Source organism: Abramis brama (genome assembly GCF_963993115.1).
Source record: "Abramis brama genome assembly, chromosome: 15".
NCBI lineage: Eukaryota > Metazoa > Chordata > Actinopteri > Cypriniformes > Leuciscidae > Abramis > Abramis brama.
Genome location: NC_139977.1, coordinates 7230727 through 7249692, shown reverse-complemented (window position 1 = coordinate 7249692; position 18966 = coordinate 7230727). Strand labels below are relative to the sequence as shown.

The window sequence follows — 18966 nt, the reverse complement described above, 5'->3', positions numbered from 1 at the left end:
AATCACCTTCTCAATTAAAAAAGCTTGTGACTTCAGCATTAAGAAATTTAGAAAGAAAGAGATGTGCATTTTGACCTGTTGTGATGCATAGCAAGACTGTTTTCTAGGAATGGATCTCAAAAGCAAGAGTACCAGAACAAAAAGCCAACACTTCACACACACCTGGCTGATCTGCATTCTTGGGTTACAGACCTCACAGTGTTCCCTGTGATGCATTTTTACGGTTTTCAACAGACTCTTTTGGTGCTTGGGTTGTGTGAGTTTGTGTAGGGTGCAATTTAAACATGACTCTTTTGTTTTACACTTTATAATCACCACTCCTTTGAGATCGACCCCAACATTTCTTGGTGTAATGTGTATATAGGCATCAGTTTGACATAAAACAATCTCATTAGCTTCGGGACTCTTGAATCAAACGAACTTCAGTTGAGTAATTGTTACACAAGCATATTCCATACCACAATGACATGCAGTGGAGATATATTTCAAGCTGTGGTCACCACTTAAATTTGGTTCCTGTTGCGGCATTCCTTTGAACGTCACTGTGGAAAAAGCTTACTCCATCATTACGGCTCAGAGCACAGAGGAATTCTCAACATTCAAAGCCGAGTTTAAATGAGAATGTGGAAGTGTTGTGTGACATTGCAAAAAACTGTAATTCCTGGATGTTAAAAACCTCATCTATATCCTATGTTTTCCCACAGCTGTTCTGAAAGTCTTGGTAGAGTCTTCAAGGGGTCATAACATGAGAAATCATATTTTCCTGAATCGACTGAATGGAACGATTATATATACTATGAAAATGCTGAACATTTCAGAACTTCCTCCTCCGTCCAAAATGAGCATTTATGGAAACTAAGCTGCAAAAATCTCATTACAAACGTCAACAACTTAAATATTAGATCATATCAACAAATGATTGTCTGCATTTATAAACTAATAACAACAACTGGGCGATTAGAAACCCATCCTGTCACAAAAGAGTATGATTATTATGAAACAGAGGAAAAAGTACCACTTCAAGAGCAAAATGCTGTTCCACTGGTCAAGTGACAAATAAGACTGTCCAAGATAATGAAATGGAAAACTTAAAAGAAATCTACTTTAAACTGCGTGTGCCATGTGCTTATAAACGTATTGTTTGTATTAATGTTGTGTTTGTATTAATGCTTCAAAAACCCTTTTTAAAGTTCACATACATCATGACTTATTCATGCATGTGCCATATGAAATTTTTAAATATGAACTAACCTTTCCATGGCATAAAAAGGTCAAAATATATGATATTTTAAGAGACTAACAGATCTTGACAAACAGTCATAAGGGTCTTCAGGGGTCCTCTCTATGACATCACTTCCTGTTTAAGTTTTTTTTTTCCTGCATGTTTCTGATGTGGTCGTATCACTCAAGAAGTGTATTCATTTTATGTATGAATTGCTTTTTAATGTATTTATGAATAAATTAGTCGATCAGCATATTTGCATATCATTTCTGAAGGATTCCAACATAAAAAAAACACGCATCTGAATTTTACAAATATGCTGATGATTTTAGCCTGTTTTTAACAGTTTGTGTGGAGCATTTCAGCGTTGATCGTTTTGTACATGTCACAATGTGATCTTTGCGAAGAGAGAATCACGACAACAAACACAATTTGCGATTTAAGCTGTTTCTTATTTCACATGTGAAGAGGGTGTTTAAATTAAAGCCTTAAAGAATAAAAAAAGAATAAAAAATAAATAAAGAGGAAAAAAAGCAGAATAAAAAATACAATTATGTATATAAAACCCTTTTTTTTTAATTCAACCTCATTTTACAAGGTATAATGATTCTAAATGGCTTGGAGGGAAAAATAATGAATGTTCAAACTTGGCAGCTTGTGTATTTTTAGCCTGTCATATCTCATGACATTTGTTGTATCATGCATCAGGAAGCCAATGTGTGACTTAAAGGATGTTTGTAAAAGTAAGACCGATCGCACCCGGTGTTTGCTCAAGTGTGGTAATCCATAGCTCAGTTTGCTGAAAGTCAAAGTTCGTCCTTCTTATCATTGCCAGGACTTCAGCTCCTATAGCACATGAGAGACAGGCATGAAACAGGCCACCAAAACACACCCCCCCCATTCCCGGGTCTGGGTTCGAGGAGCTTTTTACTTTTAATCAGATTGGCCTAATGCCTACAAGTCGCCCACGCAGCTTGAGCAGAGGAGACAATTGATACATATGCTTGTCCCTTTCCCCCTCCTCCTCTCCGGAGTGTGACAACAAAGCATCTTTGTAACCTCAAGGAAGGGACACAGTGGACCTTTATCTGTATGTCTAGTGCATCCAAAAAAAGAAAAACCCGCACAACCTTTGTTCAGTTGCCTTCCTGTGAGGTCATACATATTACATAAGGGCTTGCTTCCTGTTGCACTGACCTGGTGATTTTAGGCCAGACGTTGGATGGTGTTTCTCGGCAGTGGCCCATGTCTGACAACCTTTTGTTGTGACGTCCTGTGGCAACATCCGGTAAAGAGCACATTCAGTCACATCTTTTTCCCTAGAGACAAAAAGAGTTCAAGGACCAGTTCACTCGCAAATGAAAATTCACTCTTATGGGTTGTAAACCTATGACGTTCTTCTGTTGAACACAAAAGCAGACATTTTCAAGACTGTTTTTACATGCTCTTTCAGTGCAATTACAATGAAAGTTTAAAAAGATACAAAGGCAATTCAATGAAATCAAAGCAAGGTGTGTGCCTTTTAAACTGTTGCAAATTAGAGGTCATTGAATTCAGAATGAATGAGAAGGTAAATGCAACAAGTAGCTGATTTGGTACACAAGAGCGTACCATGTGTCCCACTCCCACAAAGTAAATTAACAAGAGAAAGACAGAATGAATACAACAACAATTTGAATACAGTAATTAAAATATGGTTAGAATCATCTAACATATTATCTAGGAGCATAAATGAGAAAAACATCCAAGCCTCACTTGAAGGAAAAACACATGCAACACACTGACCATTTCATATCAAGACAACCAGTCAATGTTACAACAGTAATTCATGAACTCTTGCCTAACTACAATGTCTCTTGCACCTAAAACAATTTTCCAGGCAGGCTTGAGCTCACATCCTCAGCATTGCCCTGTTGCCTCATAAGTGTGGCAGGCTAACCAATTACATTAGCTTACATACAAAAGCCCCAACCTTCAAATCTCTATTCTACAGAGTGCCCAACTCAGTTGTCTTTGGTCAGCCAGTGTTAGACTGTTAAACTGTTAGTCTTTCACATTGCCTCTTGAATAATCCTTTAATTGAAGAAGACTAGGAAACTGGTCTTTTGCATTAGCTTTAGAGCTCTCTTCTTACTACAAAGTTTCTTGCATCACATTTTCCTAAATGGCAAAATTACTATCGCACTTCCTTGAATACTTCACAAATGGGGTGCAAATGTTGCTCACTTTCATTTTGAATGACACTTTGTACGGCTGTCTCTTTCCACAGTACCCTTCAAGGCCACAAAAATGCCCTGAATGTGCAATGATGTGGGTCCCCAGGACCAGGATTGAAAACCACTGTATTACCACATTCTACAGCAGGGTTTCTTAACTCTGGCCCTTTATGTCCACTGTCCTGCAGAGTTTGAAATAAAAAATACAACTGCGTTAAAACTGCTTTGTCAAAGATAACAATAAAGTTGCATTAATTTTTGGTCCATTGTGGTCCTTGATTTTAGAAAATCTCCAACCCTAATCAAACACATCTGAACAAGCTAATCAAAGTCTTCAGGACTTTGCAAGGACTGTGGACCTCAAGAGCCAGAGTGCTGACTACACTGTCAACCCTTCCCTTACATCTTAACCCAGCCTTAAACCAAACCATACCACTAAACCTGTCCTAACCTTACTTGTATCGCACCTCAGTAGCAGCAAAAGTGTTTTGCAATACAACATGAACACAATAAGTATGTTGTATCAAACAAATATTTTAATTTTTTTATTTTGTACCTAAGTTCATAGTTACAGACATCTAAAATGGGCCTCTCTCTCTCTCTCTCTCTTGCAATTGAAATCTCTTCTTACTACAATTCATTTTGCATACAAACGCACAACGTCACCATTTCCCTGCTATATACAGCCAAATGAGCACAATGCACTGACCAATTGTGCCACTAGAGATGGCCTTTCTGAAAAAGATCAGAGAACACTGTGAGGTCTTAATCCTTCGGTTTTTAAAACTGGGCAACTAAGTGCAACCTCAAATATCTCAAAGGAAAAGTTGCACCATTGCTACAGAATGACTACATTAATGGCCAGCATAAACTTAATTCTTAAACTCTATGTCTCTTGCAACCTAAAATTGCCAGGTGAAGCTCCATCTCACAAAATCACGCTCTGCTGCATACTGTGTTATAAGTGCTGCATACTGCCATGTAACACCTTCCACAAACTGATTGTGCCACTCAAGCAGCAATCTTATTACAAAACACTATAGGGAAAAGCCAACTTAAAATGTTAGATTTTAGAATGAGGCTACTTACACCCAAAGTCTTGCTCGATTAGTACATGCTACAGAGTGCACACCTGTTTTTTTTGTTGTTGTTGTTTTGCATAAGCTGTTGAGCTCCTCTTACCACAATGTCTCTTAAATCCTAAAATCATTCTCCAGGTGGGGCTCCAACTCTGCTTTGCATGACTGATTACACTACTGGAGACGCCTTTATTGAAACTAACCAAAACCAGAAATCATTCACAAGTCCCAACCTCATAGAAAGAACAACACACAGGCTATATAAGTCTGCACTTTGACTGAAAATGGCCAGCCAAGGTTAGATCTTTTTTTTTGCATCAGCTCTTGAACTCTTCTAATTTAAAGGTATAGTGGAGGATTTTCTTTTTCTGGGTGGATCATCAAGACTATTGGTCCTCCTAGTTGTCAATCATTCTGGTGATATGTTTATGTAAGGCCGTCGTACGTGCTCGTCCCTAGGTAGTTTTCGCTTTCTGCGCATGCGCACTTTCAGGTGTATATGTGTGGTGAGCTACGGTTTCAGCCATTCATTGAAGCTCGCCGATCTCACCGGGTTTTTTCAAAATGTCTGAGGGTCGCAAGAGAAAAAGTGTCTACGAATTGTATGACAAGAATTGTATGTGTTTTTGGGAGAATATTTCACACGCTGGCGTGCGCTAAAAGCACAGTTTCTACCTTTACCTGTCTAAAAGTTTCTACTCGACAGGTAAAGTTTGGCATGCTATTTGGAGAAATCCATTTAAAATCACTGCTAGTAAAAGTTAATGTAAGCTATGATTAGCGATGTCTGACAGTGGAAAAAGTGCAAATCTTCTTTTGGAAAGTAGGCTTGTATGAGCCATGCCGACAGCAACTTGTAAACAGAGCGTGCACGAGGAGAACTAGGCTCGTGCATGCTCTCTCGTGCACACGTTTAATAGGTGTTCCCTCTCGGGAGCAGGTAGAGTGTTGCGCATGTGCATTTTTTCAAAAAGTGGAGAGGGCGGTTCTTTTCTAAAATTCGGGAAAATCCTCCACTATACCTTTAAGATTGAACTCCACAAAAAGTCTTTTTGCAGACTACATTGCAGTCTTTTTGTACTACAATGTCTCTTGCATCCTAAGATCATCCTCCACTTGTGGAGTAACAACTCACAACCTCAGCATTGCCCTGCTGCTTAGCATCTTTCAAGCACTGCGCACTGACAGTTTGCGTCACCAGAGCTGCTATCGACACCACAGGATAAAGGTGAGGCTTAGGCGAGTCTCAAACTCAAAACCTCACAAACACAATATAGTATCCATATTATTTTATGTGAATGTTTTAAATCTTTATCATAAAATATATGTAACAGATTCAAGCTAGTAAGAGCTGTGTGACTCCCCTGGCCTCAAGATGCATGCTAGCGACTTATGTTAGCGGCTGCTGTATTTGGCATCCTTGTTAGCGCGCCCGCCTAAAATGCCAGAGACGCCGCTTTGAATCCCGCTCAGAGAAGGTTGAGTAGGACCAGTTATATGTGGTGCCGTGACCCGCATGGGAGTGGGGTTTAGGGGAGTGAGCATAACGGAAGCCAGCTAGTAAGAGCTGTGCAGGTAAACCTCACTCCCCTGGCGTCAAGAGGCACGCTAGAGACAGCAGTCTTTGTTAGCGTGCGCGCCTTGCATGCAGGAGATGATGGTTCGAATCCCATTGGAGCGAGTCGACTATGACCATCTTCTTAATTTCTGCTAACTCTTTATTGTGATGGTCCCCCAACAGACATTCTACTGACTGTAAGTAACTTTGCAAGTACCTCAACATACTGTAACCCTAAACCTACCAGGCTACCAATACTCTACTAACACTCTAATGAGTGTTAATAGACATGTAGGTGCAAAGTTACTTATAGTCAACAGAATGTGTTAAGGGACCATCAAAATAAAGTGAAATTCAAGTTCATCCCATTAATAGTCCCCTTTTTACTTTTTGTGTATGTGTTTTGGCTTTACCTCTACTGTGTTGCAATACAGTGGCCCCAAAAAGTATTTTTACACTTAGATAAAAGCCACATTTAGATGACAAAATGTCAGACCTTTCTGAAAGAATGATAGCACAAATACACTTTTAATGAAGTTTGTTAGGTTTAAATTTTAGTAGTAGAAAACCAGATTTACTACCTAAAAAGAAGATTTGGACACTTTCAGGTAATGAAATGTTAGCGGAACATGCCGTGTGAACTCTGACAAAAATTACTCAGAAAAGTAAAATTATGAAGTTATCTGGTATATAATGTCTAGCAGCAATTGTTTGCAGATGCCAATCTTTTTTTGAAAGCACTGTATATTATTATACTAACATTATTAACATTCATTATCATATTTAAAGTAAGTTAAAAGATCTCTGATAAGTTATTTAAAAATGTATATATATATATTTTTTTATTAAAGTCAGCATGAGAAGTTGTGAAAGTCTTATCATCCCTATTGTGACGTACATAACCGAGTGAAATGGCTTCTCAAGCAAGAAAAAAACTGTAGCCCTCGCACAAGCAAGCATGTCTTTGGAGAAAAGATGTTGCCGCAACAGGGTGGGGAAGTTATTTGATTAAATCATTTATAATAAACATCGCAATATCCATTTTGATTTCTTGGTGACTTTAACAGTTTTTCCTGTCCTTAAAACTCACTTTCTTTATAACTATAATGAAGTAAAAAAAAGCAAGGGTCGAGGACTTGTTGAGCGGGGTGCAGCTGTCTTCGGTCTGAGCGCCATGCATGTATGAAATGTCTCTGCGGTCGTGTCGGTCTGTACACTAGAGGAAGTGTTTGGCTTTTGACAATGAGCTCCCAAGGAATGCACGACTGCCGAGGCCAAGTGGGCGTGTTGTACTTCTGATAGCGAAAGCCAAGTTTGGTTGGCTCTGTCCCCTCCGGCGCCTGTGGGGGGGCTGCTGCGCTCAGTGGAGGGGCTGTTTTTCACACAGCTCGCAGATAAGCGAGCCCTGTGTGTGTGTGTGTGTGTGCACGTGTGTATGCTTGCAACAGTACTTGAAGCATGAAAATCTGCAAACTGTAAAACAAAGACAGATTACAGATAATGTTAACACATAATACAATGTTTCTAAATACATGCATTCTTATTTTGCTTGTTGCTTCCTGTTCCTGTTGTCCAGCGACAAAAGACAAGGCTTTAGGAGAAAAGATATTTCATAAAGCAAATTTATGGGGGAAATGTAAATGAGTATTTGTAAGACAACCCTGCTATGCATTTTACAACTCTGCATTTGGAGCACTGAAAATCCATTGGGGTTGGGTGTTAGCACAGACCAGGCCACTGATACAGACCGGCAATAAATGGTGATAAGAAGTGCTTTCCGGAGCAGCAGTAGAGAGGGGAAATGATGCAAGACAGTAGCCCTTTGTTTTTAAAAGTTGCTCGCTTGGGTCTGTGCCATGGAGTTTGCAAAATTAGTGTTGCGAGCCGATTGGAGCTGAAAGATTGGGCCAATTCTCAGGGCCATCTCTGTGTCTGGCTTTCCTTATTTCTCACTTTTCCTCACCTCAGATGATTTTTTTTGTTTTTTTGTTTCCTACATCACATTTACATTTATGCATTTCGCAGATGCAAGGTGTACGATCGCTCGATGGTGTTTTAAGCCCCCAATGGCTCCTTAGAGGCAGCTAACCCTACCCTCAACCTTAAACCTACCCATCCCCTCGCTGCCTGGAAGGCGACGTTGGGGGCATAAAACACCAAACACCGTGTACGATCCATGGTAACTAATGTTTTTTTTGCCAAAAATGTCATTGGTATTACAGTAAAATTCTGGTTGATATTAGGCACCACTGACATTAAAACAAGTAAATAAAAAAATAATAAACAGACTTAGATTTAATTTATTTGTTATATATTTATTCCATTTACATTTCTTGAAAAAATAAAAAATAAATGTATTTTATTAAAACAATAAAATATGAATGATTGTCAATTTTTAAAAACAGCAAATGCTGCTCTGTATCTGTGAGTATAAGAGAAGATATTTGTAATTGATTAATAAATATTAATACATTTTATAATTTTTAATTTGTTTATTCTAGTTTATTTTATAGGCTATTTCAATAATGTTATAAATAGTTCACTATTTAATAACACCATTTTGTAACAAGACTAGCCTTTAGAGGAGATTTTCGGGATTTTTTCTTATACAACTGAGGCTATGAGGCTACTTGTTGACTGAACACATCAGACTGGTCTATTTAGCTGTAGTTGTAGGCTATCTAGTAGAGACTTTCTGACTAAACCTTAAAACCTAAACTAAGAAGCTTAAACCACTACTTAAGCATTCAAGTATTTAAATTCCACACACTGAGTATTTCTTGTTGGTTATAATAGCCTTAAAGAGTATTTAATCATGATGACATTTTATGTAACATTTCTTATTACAGAAAGTTATTAGTAACTATATAATAGTAACTATATAATGAAATATATAAAATTCTTTTTTAGCGGATTTTAAGCATAATGCGTAGGAATGGCTAAAACCACTCAGAAATCCTTAGCAATAGCCCTGTCTAGAATGACTCTAACTTTCAAAGACTCTTTTTAGGAATTCTTTGCTGTGCATTAATCAGATTGTTTCTATCTGTGCCAGGTAACATTTTGAAATATCCTGCCCTTGATGTTCCCATCAATCCCCAGCTTCAATTCCAGCAGATTTGCACACACACACGTGAACCAGAGGAAGTTCCATGAACAGTCTTACCTCCCAATTCCCCCCTGCCTTGCAAATCACTGAGCTTCACTCTTGTTTGCCTCTCTTGTGCATTGCATTCATATCCGAGCCTGGTGAGGGAGGGGTGTGTGTGTGTGTGGGGGGGGGGGGGGGGGGGGTAATAACTAGGAGGAAGGGGATGAGAATAAGAATGAAAATGAGAGGGGAGGGCATGAGTACAGCACCAGATGTGCTCAGGAGTTTTGCAATATGTCATTCGCAAGAGGACGTTTTCTTGAACCAAGACACCGTGGATGAGTTCACTTCGGAAATGCACATGCAAACCAGGCTCTCAACGCAGACTGAATTGTACAAAATGACTGGACATGTGACTTAGCGAGAGCAGATGCCAGATAGAGCTGCTAGGAGAAAGTTCAGGTCTTTGATGCATGTATTGAGTTGGTTTAAAAAGGTTACTTAGTGATGTTTGTAGATGTAGTGACCAATTTGGGTAACACTTTATTTCGATAGTCCACTTTAGACATTCTACTAACTATAAGTAACTCTGCAGCTACATGTCAACTAACTGTCATTAGAGTATTAGTAGACTGTCTGCTTAATATCTGCTAACACTTTATTTTGTTGGTCCCCCAACAGACATTCTACTGACTATTAGTAACTTGGCAACTAAAAGTCAACTTATTCTCCTAATCCGAACCCTAACACCTAACCATAACCTAACAGTCTACTGAAAGTCTACTACAGTCTACTAATACTCTAATGAGAGTTAGTTGACATGTAGTTAAAAAGTTACAGTTAGTGGAATGTCTAAAGTGGACTATCGAAATAAAGTGTAACCCAAATGGGTACAAAATGGTGTTTCTTTTGCTCTTACTCCTACTAACCCTAAGTATTAAACGTTTTGTAACCCACCCTTCACAAATTACATGAATGACACATGATGATGACATAAATGATGTGAGTTGTTGAGGAGAGGTGTGCTCTTAATCTTCTGAACAGTGAACAGATTAACAATTTACAAATGGTGGGCAATTAAATGATGTTTAATTAATAAAGTTCGGGTGGAGCACGTTCAGAAAATCTACCCAGTCGGGGGTGAGGAGGCCTATATATAAATAGCCGACTCACCCCTGTCCCATGACAGTGTTCCAGCATCTCTCCTCCACCCAAACTCCTCACTCTCAACTGTTCCTATCCCAGCCAGGGATGGGGGGAGTACTCTGGGCTCGCAGCCCTCGCCCCAGACAGCAGGCCAAATACGCATACTCTTTACTCTATTCGATTATATGTAAGTGTGAACTAGTGAAATGGGATGATTAAAAATCCTGTAGAGCCACAATGAATGAGGGACCCAAGCCACATCTAGACATCAGAATGTCATAAGCTACGTTTATGCCATTAAGTAATCCATTAGTAATCGGACTGATGGCTCAATTGGACTGATAAGGCTTCATGTAAACACCTCAATCGATCATATTAAGCTCAGTCTGAATTAAATTTTGATCGGATTGGAAAGGGTGGTGCAGACCTGAAATAATCCGGTCAATAAGAAAAAAATAAGCATGTAAACGCTTGAATACGACTAGGTTCAGATTAAAAAATACCGTTTTACGAACTGGTCAGTGAAGGAGACAAAATTTATTTACTAAATATTTGCTTAAAAAGCTCTTCTGTCACATGTGTCAGCTTTCTTTTTAGACGTCATTGAGGCAAAAACAACAATAGTTCTGCAGTGAAGACATATTTTGTGGGCAAACCCAGAAGTTGGCATCCCCCTGGTTCCCTCAACAAAAACCCAATAGGATTTTTTCATTGGCTTTTAGATTATTGCAGAAAATAAGTTCTGTGACCAACAAAAATGTTCGATCCTTACACGTTTTGTTCATCATGATAATCTTCACAAATTAAATTTGAATTCTAAATACCATCACCAGAAGTACAAATCTAAACTTGCATGATTTCAACATCACCATCATTAAGCAACTCTTTCATTCTTTAATTAAAAACCTTTTTCCCTGAATGTTTGAGTTAGAATAGTTTATGAGAGCACAACTATAAACACAACGAGTAGGTTTACCTGTTCGGCGTGATGACGTTTTATGTTCCCGACAACCTCTGTAGTCCCATTTAGCCACATGCTAGCAACCACCTTTTACAAGACAAAAGCTTTACAAAATCACGAGGGGTGTTACTGATGTTGTAGAATGAAACTATTTTGAGCTTGTGTTCACCACAAATCTTATTTCAGGCCATTCAGGACTAAGGAACCGGAAATGCTAAAATGCTAATTTGTTTCTGGGTTTTGGCTTACAAAATGACGTCATCCCTGCAGCACTCACGGTAGCTGCGGTGACAGTGCACATATGCTGAAGTTTCATGTGTAATGCAAATGTAAATGAATATGTGAATTGAAGTTCAGGGTTCATTTAAACAGGACTTTCATAAACTGAAATTGGACTGGATTCATTTAGATTAAAAAATACTAGTGCATGTAAACACACCTATAGAGACATGGAGGTGATCTCTGTTGGCCTGGACCAATATGATACCACCTAGAAACTACCCAGAATAACCTAGAACACCCTAGTTATTACCCAGAAACCCTAGCAACTGTATAGCAACCCATAAACCTAGAGAATGTGATTCCATTATGTTTTAACTCAGAATAACATATCTGCCCTTTAGCATCCCATATTCATGACATTTTCCGTTATGGAGAACTATTCAGCTGCATATTTTTGTGCAAAAATTACTAAACACTGTACAATTATCTACAGTCCCAGGAAAATGATTTCATACATAGCTGAACCAGTCTCATGTCTTCATCGTGTAATAAAATGATTTCAACTCACTATTTCATGTCCATTTATTTGGAAAGTAGCCAGCTGATCACTGGATTTATATTGCAATAATAACGGTTTAATTGTATTTTATTTCTTTGACTAAAAAGGACTTGTTGTAAAATAACATTGTTTTAAATGATCATGTTTTCCAACAGCATGTTCTGTATGAATGCAGGGACACTGAAGACACGACACAAAGAGTTTTATATTTAACAATATATATTTTCCGATTTCAATGTACATTCCGTTTTGACATAAGCTTTTATTCACAAACAAAAGTAGGCATCTAAATAAATACTATATAAAATAGAACTTCAAAATAAATATATCTATAAAGGGACATTTTCATATGTGTGAGAGATTTTTTTTCTTTTTGCTTTTTTAAACAAAAAAGCACATTGCTCTTTTCTTTAATCCTCAACATTAACAATGAAGCAAAAAAAAAAAAAAAAAAAAATGCAGAGAAGTACAAGCACAGTTTGGAAGGCAGCTTAAAGTGGGTTAAAAAGAATAGGTTTCTAGTGGCCAAGAAAATGTACCACAAAAAGACATAGCGTACTGATGGAAATATCTTAGCAATGGGTTGATAGAAGGAAGATCGTTCAATTACGCGTAGGCCAGATTATTATGTGAACAACCATAAAGTTTCGCTGTAGTCAAGAGAAATGTGAAAGATGAGTTGGGGCAAAAACCGAATAGGATGGAATGTAATGTTACTTGAGAGTGATCCCCGTTCCTCCCAGTTCACGCACAGCAGCTGTATATGTCAATCAAGCACTGAAGATGTTGCACCATTTTAGGAGGAAGGAGGAAAAACAAAATGCTTGGCCACATTCGGGTAAAAAAAAAAAAAAAAACGTTACTTTGAGCGTGATGAAATGCCGTTCCTTCGGTGAATACAATTAAATCTACAGTTTCAGGGGCACTGAGGAACCGGGAATTAGCCTTGCCTCTCTCGTGCTAATGAGGCATGGCTAGCATTAACAGAGGTATTTTTATTGCCTGGCACACTTTTCTAAATCAAGTGCTTGTAATTGAAATACCTAAAACACCCTACCTTCTATGCCACAGCCACATAATCTTAACCCCCACCCGCCCCCAGCCCTCCCAAAAATATAATAATTCATTTATATACTTTTGTACTGAATTGTAATTAAATTGTACCATGCAATTTCTCAGGACATTTGAAACATATTTTAAGATAGCTAGTTTCTTGAGACTATTTACAAGAACGTGTAACCTGCATAGGTCAAAATCTAAGATATCTATGGTACATTTGCAACTCTTCTCTATGCAAGCTTCTCCATTCAGAACTACTCTGGCACTTATCCACGGCTTAGATTGCAAACTTAAACTTAAACACTAGCCTTATACATTCAAGACTAAGAACAGTAGTGTATTTCTGCCTTTCTGATTTGTGCAACAAGTACAAACGTTGGAGTATGTGGGACTAAATGAGCGAGGTCTCAGTTCGGTATAAATGCGTGAACCGTGGGTTTGTGTTGAGCAGGCAGAAAACATTCCCTCGTGCTCCGAGACTCTAGGAATCCTGGGAAGTAGAGCATCGTACCTTTAAGAGCTTACTGTCGCACTAATTGGCTAGAGTACAACAATGCATGCTCACTTGAAAACAAACAATTAGAATTATAAAATGGTCAACGCAAACTCCATGGTGCACTCCTTTGGCAAAATCTCTATACTCTACATATAACAAAAATATATGCGGAGAAAGCAGTTCGATACTAGGGCACATTGATAGAGCGCTGTGTTTGGTGGTGGTATGGTGCGTAGTAAACTAGAGGAACTTTTCCAACTACAGTGAAACACTTTGTACATGCTACTGTACATAATACTGTGCTTTTGCCTTATTATAATGGTGATACAATTGGCATGTTTAGTTTATTAGCGGCAGAGCAGTATAAGCTAACTTTATAGCTTCTCCTTTTCCCGTAACTACTGGCCCTATATTTCTCATAGCTTATGAACGCTTGGTGTCTGAATTGCTGTTTTTTTACTTTTTTCCCCCCAAACAATTCCACTGCCCGTTTCCTTAACTCTAGTCACCAAACTAGTTCCAAGCTGAATTCACACGCTGTACGTAATTCAGATGAACTGATGATCCCTGAGGTCATTGTCTACAACAAATTGAACCGCTTACATTTGGAAGAATCATTATGGAAGTTCATGTATGCTATGGCATGTCATCAAAGGGACTACTTATGAAAGCTATTTCACCTATTTGCCATCAAAAACAAACAATATGTCCCCACAGAAGATAGAAACATCCTGCCACGTGGTTATGGGTGGTCACCAATGTCTTTCGCAACAGTACACATTGCATTTAGGGACATCAAGGGAACTTAGAATCCTTCAATGAAACGAAATTGCCTCCTATGTTTGCATTTCAAACAACAGAAGAAATAAAGCTCTATAACAAGCTTGTAAATGCACTGTGCACAGAGATGAAGTCTGGTTATTTTGATTGTGACATGTTATCAGCTTGGAATTCGCTGCAACCTTTCCACAGTGCCAGATCCGGAGAGGGATTGCCAAAGTATAGAGTGTTCTTGAATGGGTGATATTTACTTTGACTTTTCAAAGCCACCCAAAGAGAAAATAAACATCAGAGAAGAGATCGGAATCTTTCAAAAAAGACGTTTTGCTAAAATGCAGCATTCTGTGTTAGCAAGTTCTTTTACTAGGGGCTGAAATGGCAAATACTTTGATCCCGCAGCCATTGTGAGAACCCCAGGAAAAGAAAATGCAGGCCTCTCCTCTGTAGTACTGTATAAACAAGTAAAATAATGGTTTGTGCCCGTTGGTCAGTCAAACACTGCTACTGATTTACGCCAGAATACCTTGAGCGTGAGGATAATGCGTGAACCTTAAGTACCATGATTTTGGGAAGTACACCACTACTGGAGAGGGTCCTGCAAACTTTGCTCACGAGTCTTTTTGTACTCTCCATTTCCGGCACACCATCACGAGGCCTGTTTTTCCAGCTGACAGGCCTTGACCTCCGCCACCTTGCAGGACTGGGTGCTTTTGCAGCGGCAGCCTGGGCGGCTGATGCCATCGTAGCACTTCTGCGAAAGCTTGGCGCAACCAGTGGCGGGCAAATAACACATCAGGCAGGGCAGCACCAGTGAAACGGCTGCCATGAAGGACCATCGTGCGCAACAGTTCGAGTGCGAGCAGGAGCATGGCTTGTCGGCACAGGAGCCTTCCTCGTCCTCATCAGTGCAGTGGTAGAAGACGCCCTTGACTAGACACATGCAAGTGACAGAGTCCACTAGGTTCTGCGCTGAGCACAAGCAGTCTTGGTTGCAAACCCAACAAGAGGGCAAGGCCCGAGGCAATGTGCACTCTGTACATCGGCATTTGCCACACTTCTCACACAATAGCACATGCTTCTTCTCTACTGGCAAGGCCGTCACTGCCTTCAGGTTTTGAGTCTTGGAGCTCATCACCTTAGGTTGCTCTGCACCTAGAGTCCTGCCATGGCCATTGCCAGTAGTGTATGGATCCACAACAGGGGGGGGAGCCGCATGGTCCAGCAGCCGTTGGTCGGAGGAGGTGCTGCTGGAGCTGCTGATGGAGCTGGGCCGACCGCTGAATGAAATCCACGGATGTGTGGTGGCATCTGGGACCTCGCAGCGGGACAGATGAGGATGGTGTGGGGCTCCCAGCAGGACTTCCTGCCCCCTCGTGCTTGCCTTGTGGCTTGGTGGCTGTTGTGAGATCACAGCAGGGGTGTCAATGTAGTCATTCTCCAAATGTAAAGATTTCATTTGGTCAATGGGGTAGATAGTTAATGGGTGCTGGAGCCGTCCGTAGGGAACTCGGCTGTCCAGCAAAGGCTGCACCATGATGGAGGAGGAGACTCCAGGAATGTGGTGAGGAACCCTTGACTCCATCTGTAGGTTATGTTCCTCATATACCAGAGATCAGGTCAGCATTTAGCACTCCTGCAAAGATAACAGCACAGCTTAGTACTGAAAAGCACCCTCATAGGATTCCATTCTATTCACACTTTTTTTTTTCTTGCCAGTAACAAAGATTGGTTTGTGTGTTGGAAACACCTACATCTAAAATAAAGTTGTCATTTGCATAACAGAGCAAATTGGAGCTTGAAAATGGCATGTGTAAAATAATTAGGGTTAACTGTAACTCGTAATTATAAGTAAAAAAATAAAAAGAGAGAGTGTATAAACCTTCACATCAACAATCAGATTTATTTGTATCCGTTTAGAGTACAAGCCCGCACTAGTATTCTGAAGGGAGGGGTTTATTCAGAATAAACCAAAAACAAGTTAAGAAAACCACACATAGGCTAAATTAGGATTTACAGCTTTTTCTAAAACGATTAAGTTACAAATCACTACAAGCTGATGAAGTCAACCCGGGATTCATTATGATTAATTTGACGTTATTACTCAAGAGTGTAAGGGTTAAAATCCTCTCTTCAACGCAGCTGCACGGTTGAAACAGTTAATCTAGGAAAATATTTTCGTTGGACGGTCCTGTAAAATGTTACACAGCCTATTTGTCTCTATATGTTTGCCACAGCGCGCAGATAACTGTATATGATTTGGAGAAAAAAAAAATCAACCTGTTGCAGGATTTTTGCGTGAGCTATCTAATATATTGAAGTGGCACAGACTGGATACGTTGCGAATTAAGGGCTTCTGTGCTTCTCTTAAGCAAACCTACTGTCGTGTCGTCTATTAAAACGACAGTTTACATGCTGGCGTGCCATCAATTACAGTTTCAAACAAAGTCTACATTCAAACGGCGTTTTTAATACAGACTTTTACATATTTACTAGAATATAAAAACGTCTGTCTCTGACTAATCTCCGTTAGGTCTTTTACTCATTAAAACAGTGTTAATATCGAATGCGCGAGCTGCAGTGAAGCGTCACGCGATGATATTCGACAGAACGCGAACGAACGAGCTGCTCGCGCGAGCAAATGGCACAGAATCGTGATACGCAACACGACATCCTGTTGTTTCTCCGATCAAATGAAACGACGTCGCGTATAGGCGACGTCGTTTCATTTGATCGGAGAAACAACAGGATTTAACCTCGAATCCTCACCTGTTTTACGCGTCCATTTCATTCTTAAATCGCATTAGATCCTGTCGTGGTTAGTGTCCGTAGTTAAATATTTACACAAGGCACATACACCTACAATGCGTTGCTAAAGAACGGCTGTATCGGCGCTTTGTGATAAACCAGCAAAATGACTCGATTCGAAACAAGAATATGAAACTCCGTGTTTTAGCGTTGTCTTTGACATAATATTATAGAATTACAAAAATATAAAGTACATAGCATTCATATGTGTGTGTGTGTAGCTATATATATATATATATATATATATATATATATATATATATATATATATATATATATATATTAAACTAAACGAAAAACTCACTTGTATTAGGAAACAGATCATTTCTTCTCAGATGAACAGATTATTGCGATATATTCCAACAATAGATAGATCCAAACGAAGCCACGAAGGAAAAAAATCCGGACGACTATCCGTGCGATGTGCACTGCAGTAGGCTAAGGACACAGTCTTCTTCTCCATACGATGTTGCAACTACATGAGGGAAATGGCTTTTTATGAATGGGAGGGTAAGAAATGTACTGCGCAGATGCTTTGACAGATTTTTTTGTGAATGGGAGGGCATTACGACTCGGGGGTTACACTTTTATGAATGGGAGAGCTCCGGATTTTACAGCGCATGCGCCATTTCAAGATTTCATGAATGGAAGAATGGGGGCTTTTCGTCACAAGGGCAATGCCAAAGCGGATTACATGAAGAAGGCGGCCACAACTGCTTTAATTCATGTTTTCTATACATTGCCTTATGTGTGTCTTCTTAAGGTCCTGACCTGCTATGGTATGGAAGTATTCTTCTCTTTCAACGAAATTTAAGGCAACATACTGGACAATTTGAACTGCGGTGTTCATCTGTTATTGTTTGATGTGACGCACTGGGAATGTAAAATGTTGGATAGTTAGATAACGTTTTAGTCCAAAACACTTAGAGTTTCGTCACCACGGGTTAATTTGTAAGCCTCGAGTGCACTTTATCCTCTTTTTTTTCTTTTTTTTGGGGGGGATAATCAGAAAACAGGGCAGGAACAATCGACATTGCTCAAAATGAAGAAGAAAAAATTTGAGAGCGAAAGAGTTTAATCAGTCCCATTTTGATTTCCTATTTGATTGAGCTCGCGCACTGGAGTAGCAAAAACACGTTTATGACGCAGCAGCATGAGGTCATGCAGGATCAACAAAAGAACAGGATGTTGTCGATTTGTAACGATCCCACAAGCAGGAAATGTGTGTGGATTTCCTTTTTAACACCCCCCTGTCTACCCTTCCCCCCACGGTTAATTCCCAGCTTGTGGCTTGACTAATGCTGTCAAATGTTAATGGGCAGCCTCCACATTAGCACACATTTCCATGACAACATCCTGCTCTCATATTAAAAATACAATCAGATTTTTTGATGTGCTAAATTTAGGAGATAAAGGTTTTCATTATTATTATTATTATAGCTTTGTTAGGTAAGATTTTTATTTATTTTTTAATTACTGTGCTAAAATGGTATATCCCTCTTAGAAAATAGAAAAAATAAAGCACTTTCAATATTGATTAGATGGAACCTGAGGGAGAGAGAAAGAGCTAAATATAGTGCAAACACTCTCTTTGAACACAGTGTTTTCCATTTGGTGCAAACGACCACAAACTGAGAACAGGATTATCAAATGGGGCAATTTAACATCTCCAATACACAATGAGTTATATAGCATACCATACCATGGAAAATCCTTCTGCTAAATGTCATATAAATCTAATGACACATCATGATTCTTATTATTTTTTATTT

At 39.2% G+C, this 18966-nt stretch overlaps 1 protein-coding gene across 1 annotated transcript; it reads right to left on the bottom strand.

The window, feature by feature from the left end:
• Window positions 1–12255: 12255 nt before the first annotated feature.
• Window positions 12256–17673, bottom strand: spry4 (sprouty homolog 4). Its single transcript, XM_084137121.1, has 2 exons — window positions 17499–17673; window positions 12256–16022 (listed from the first exon to the last, which is right to left on the bottom strand). Exon 2 carries the CDS (start codon window positions 15969–15971, stop codon window positions 15036–15038), a length of 936 nt encoding a protein of 311 aa, XP_083993247.1. The 5' UTR covers window positions 15972–16022; window positions 17499–17673; the 3' UTR covers window positions 12256–15035.
• Between the last annotated feature and the right edge of the window lie 1293 nt (window positions 17674–18966).

Bases quoted from the DNA above. Each gene is read 5' to 3' on its own strand.
- spry4 (XM_084137121.1), bottom strand. From the start codon at position 15,971: ATGGAGTCAAGGGTTCCTCACCACATTCCTGGAGTCTCCTCCTCCATC.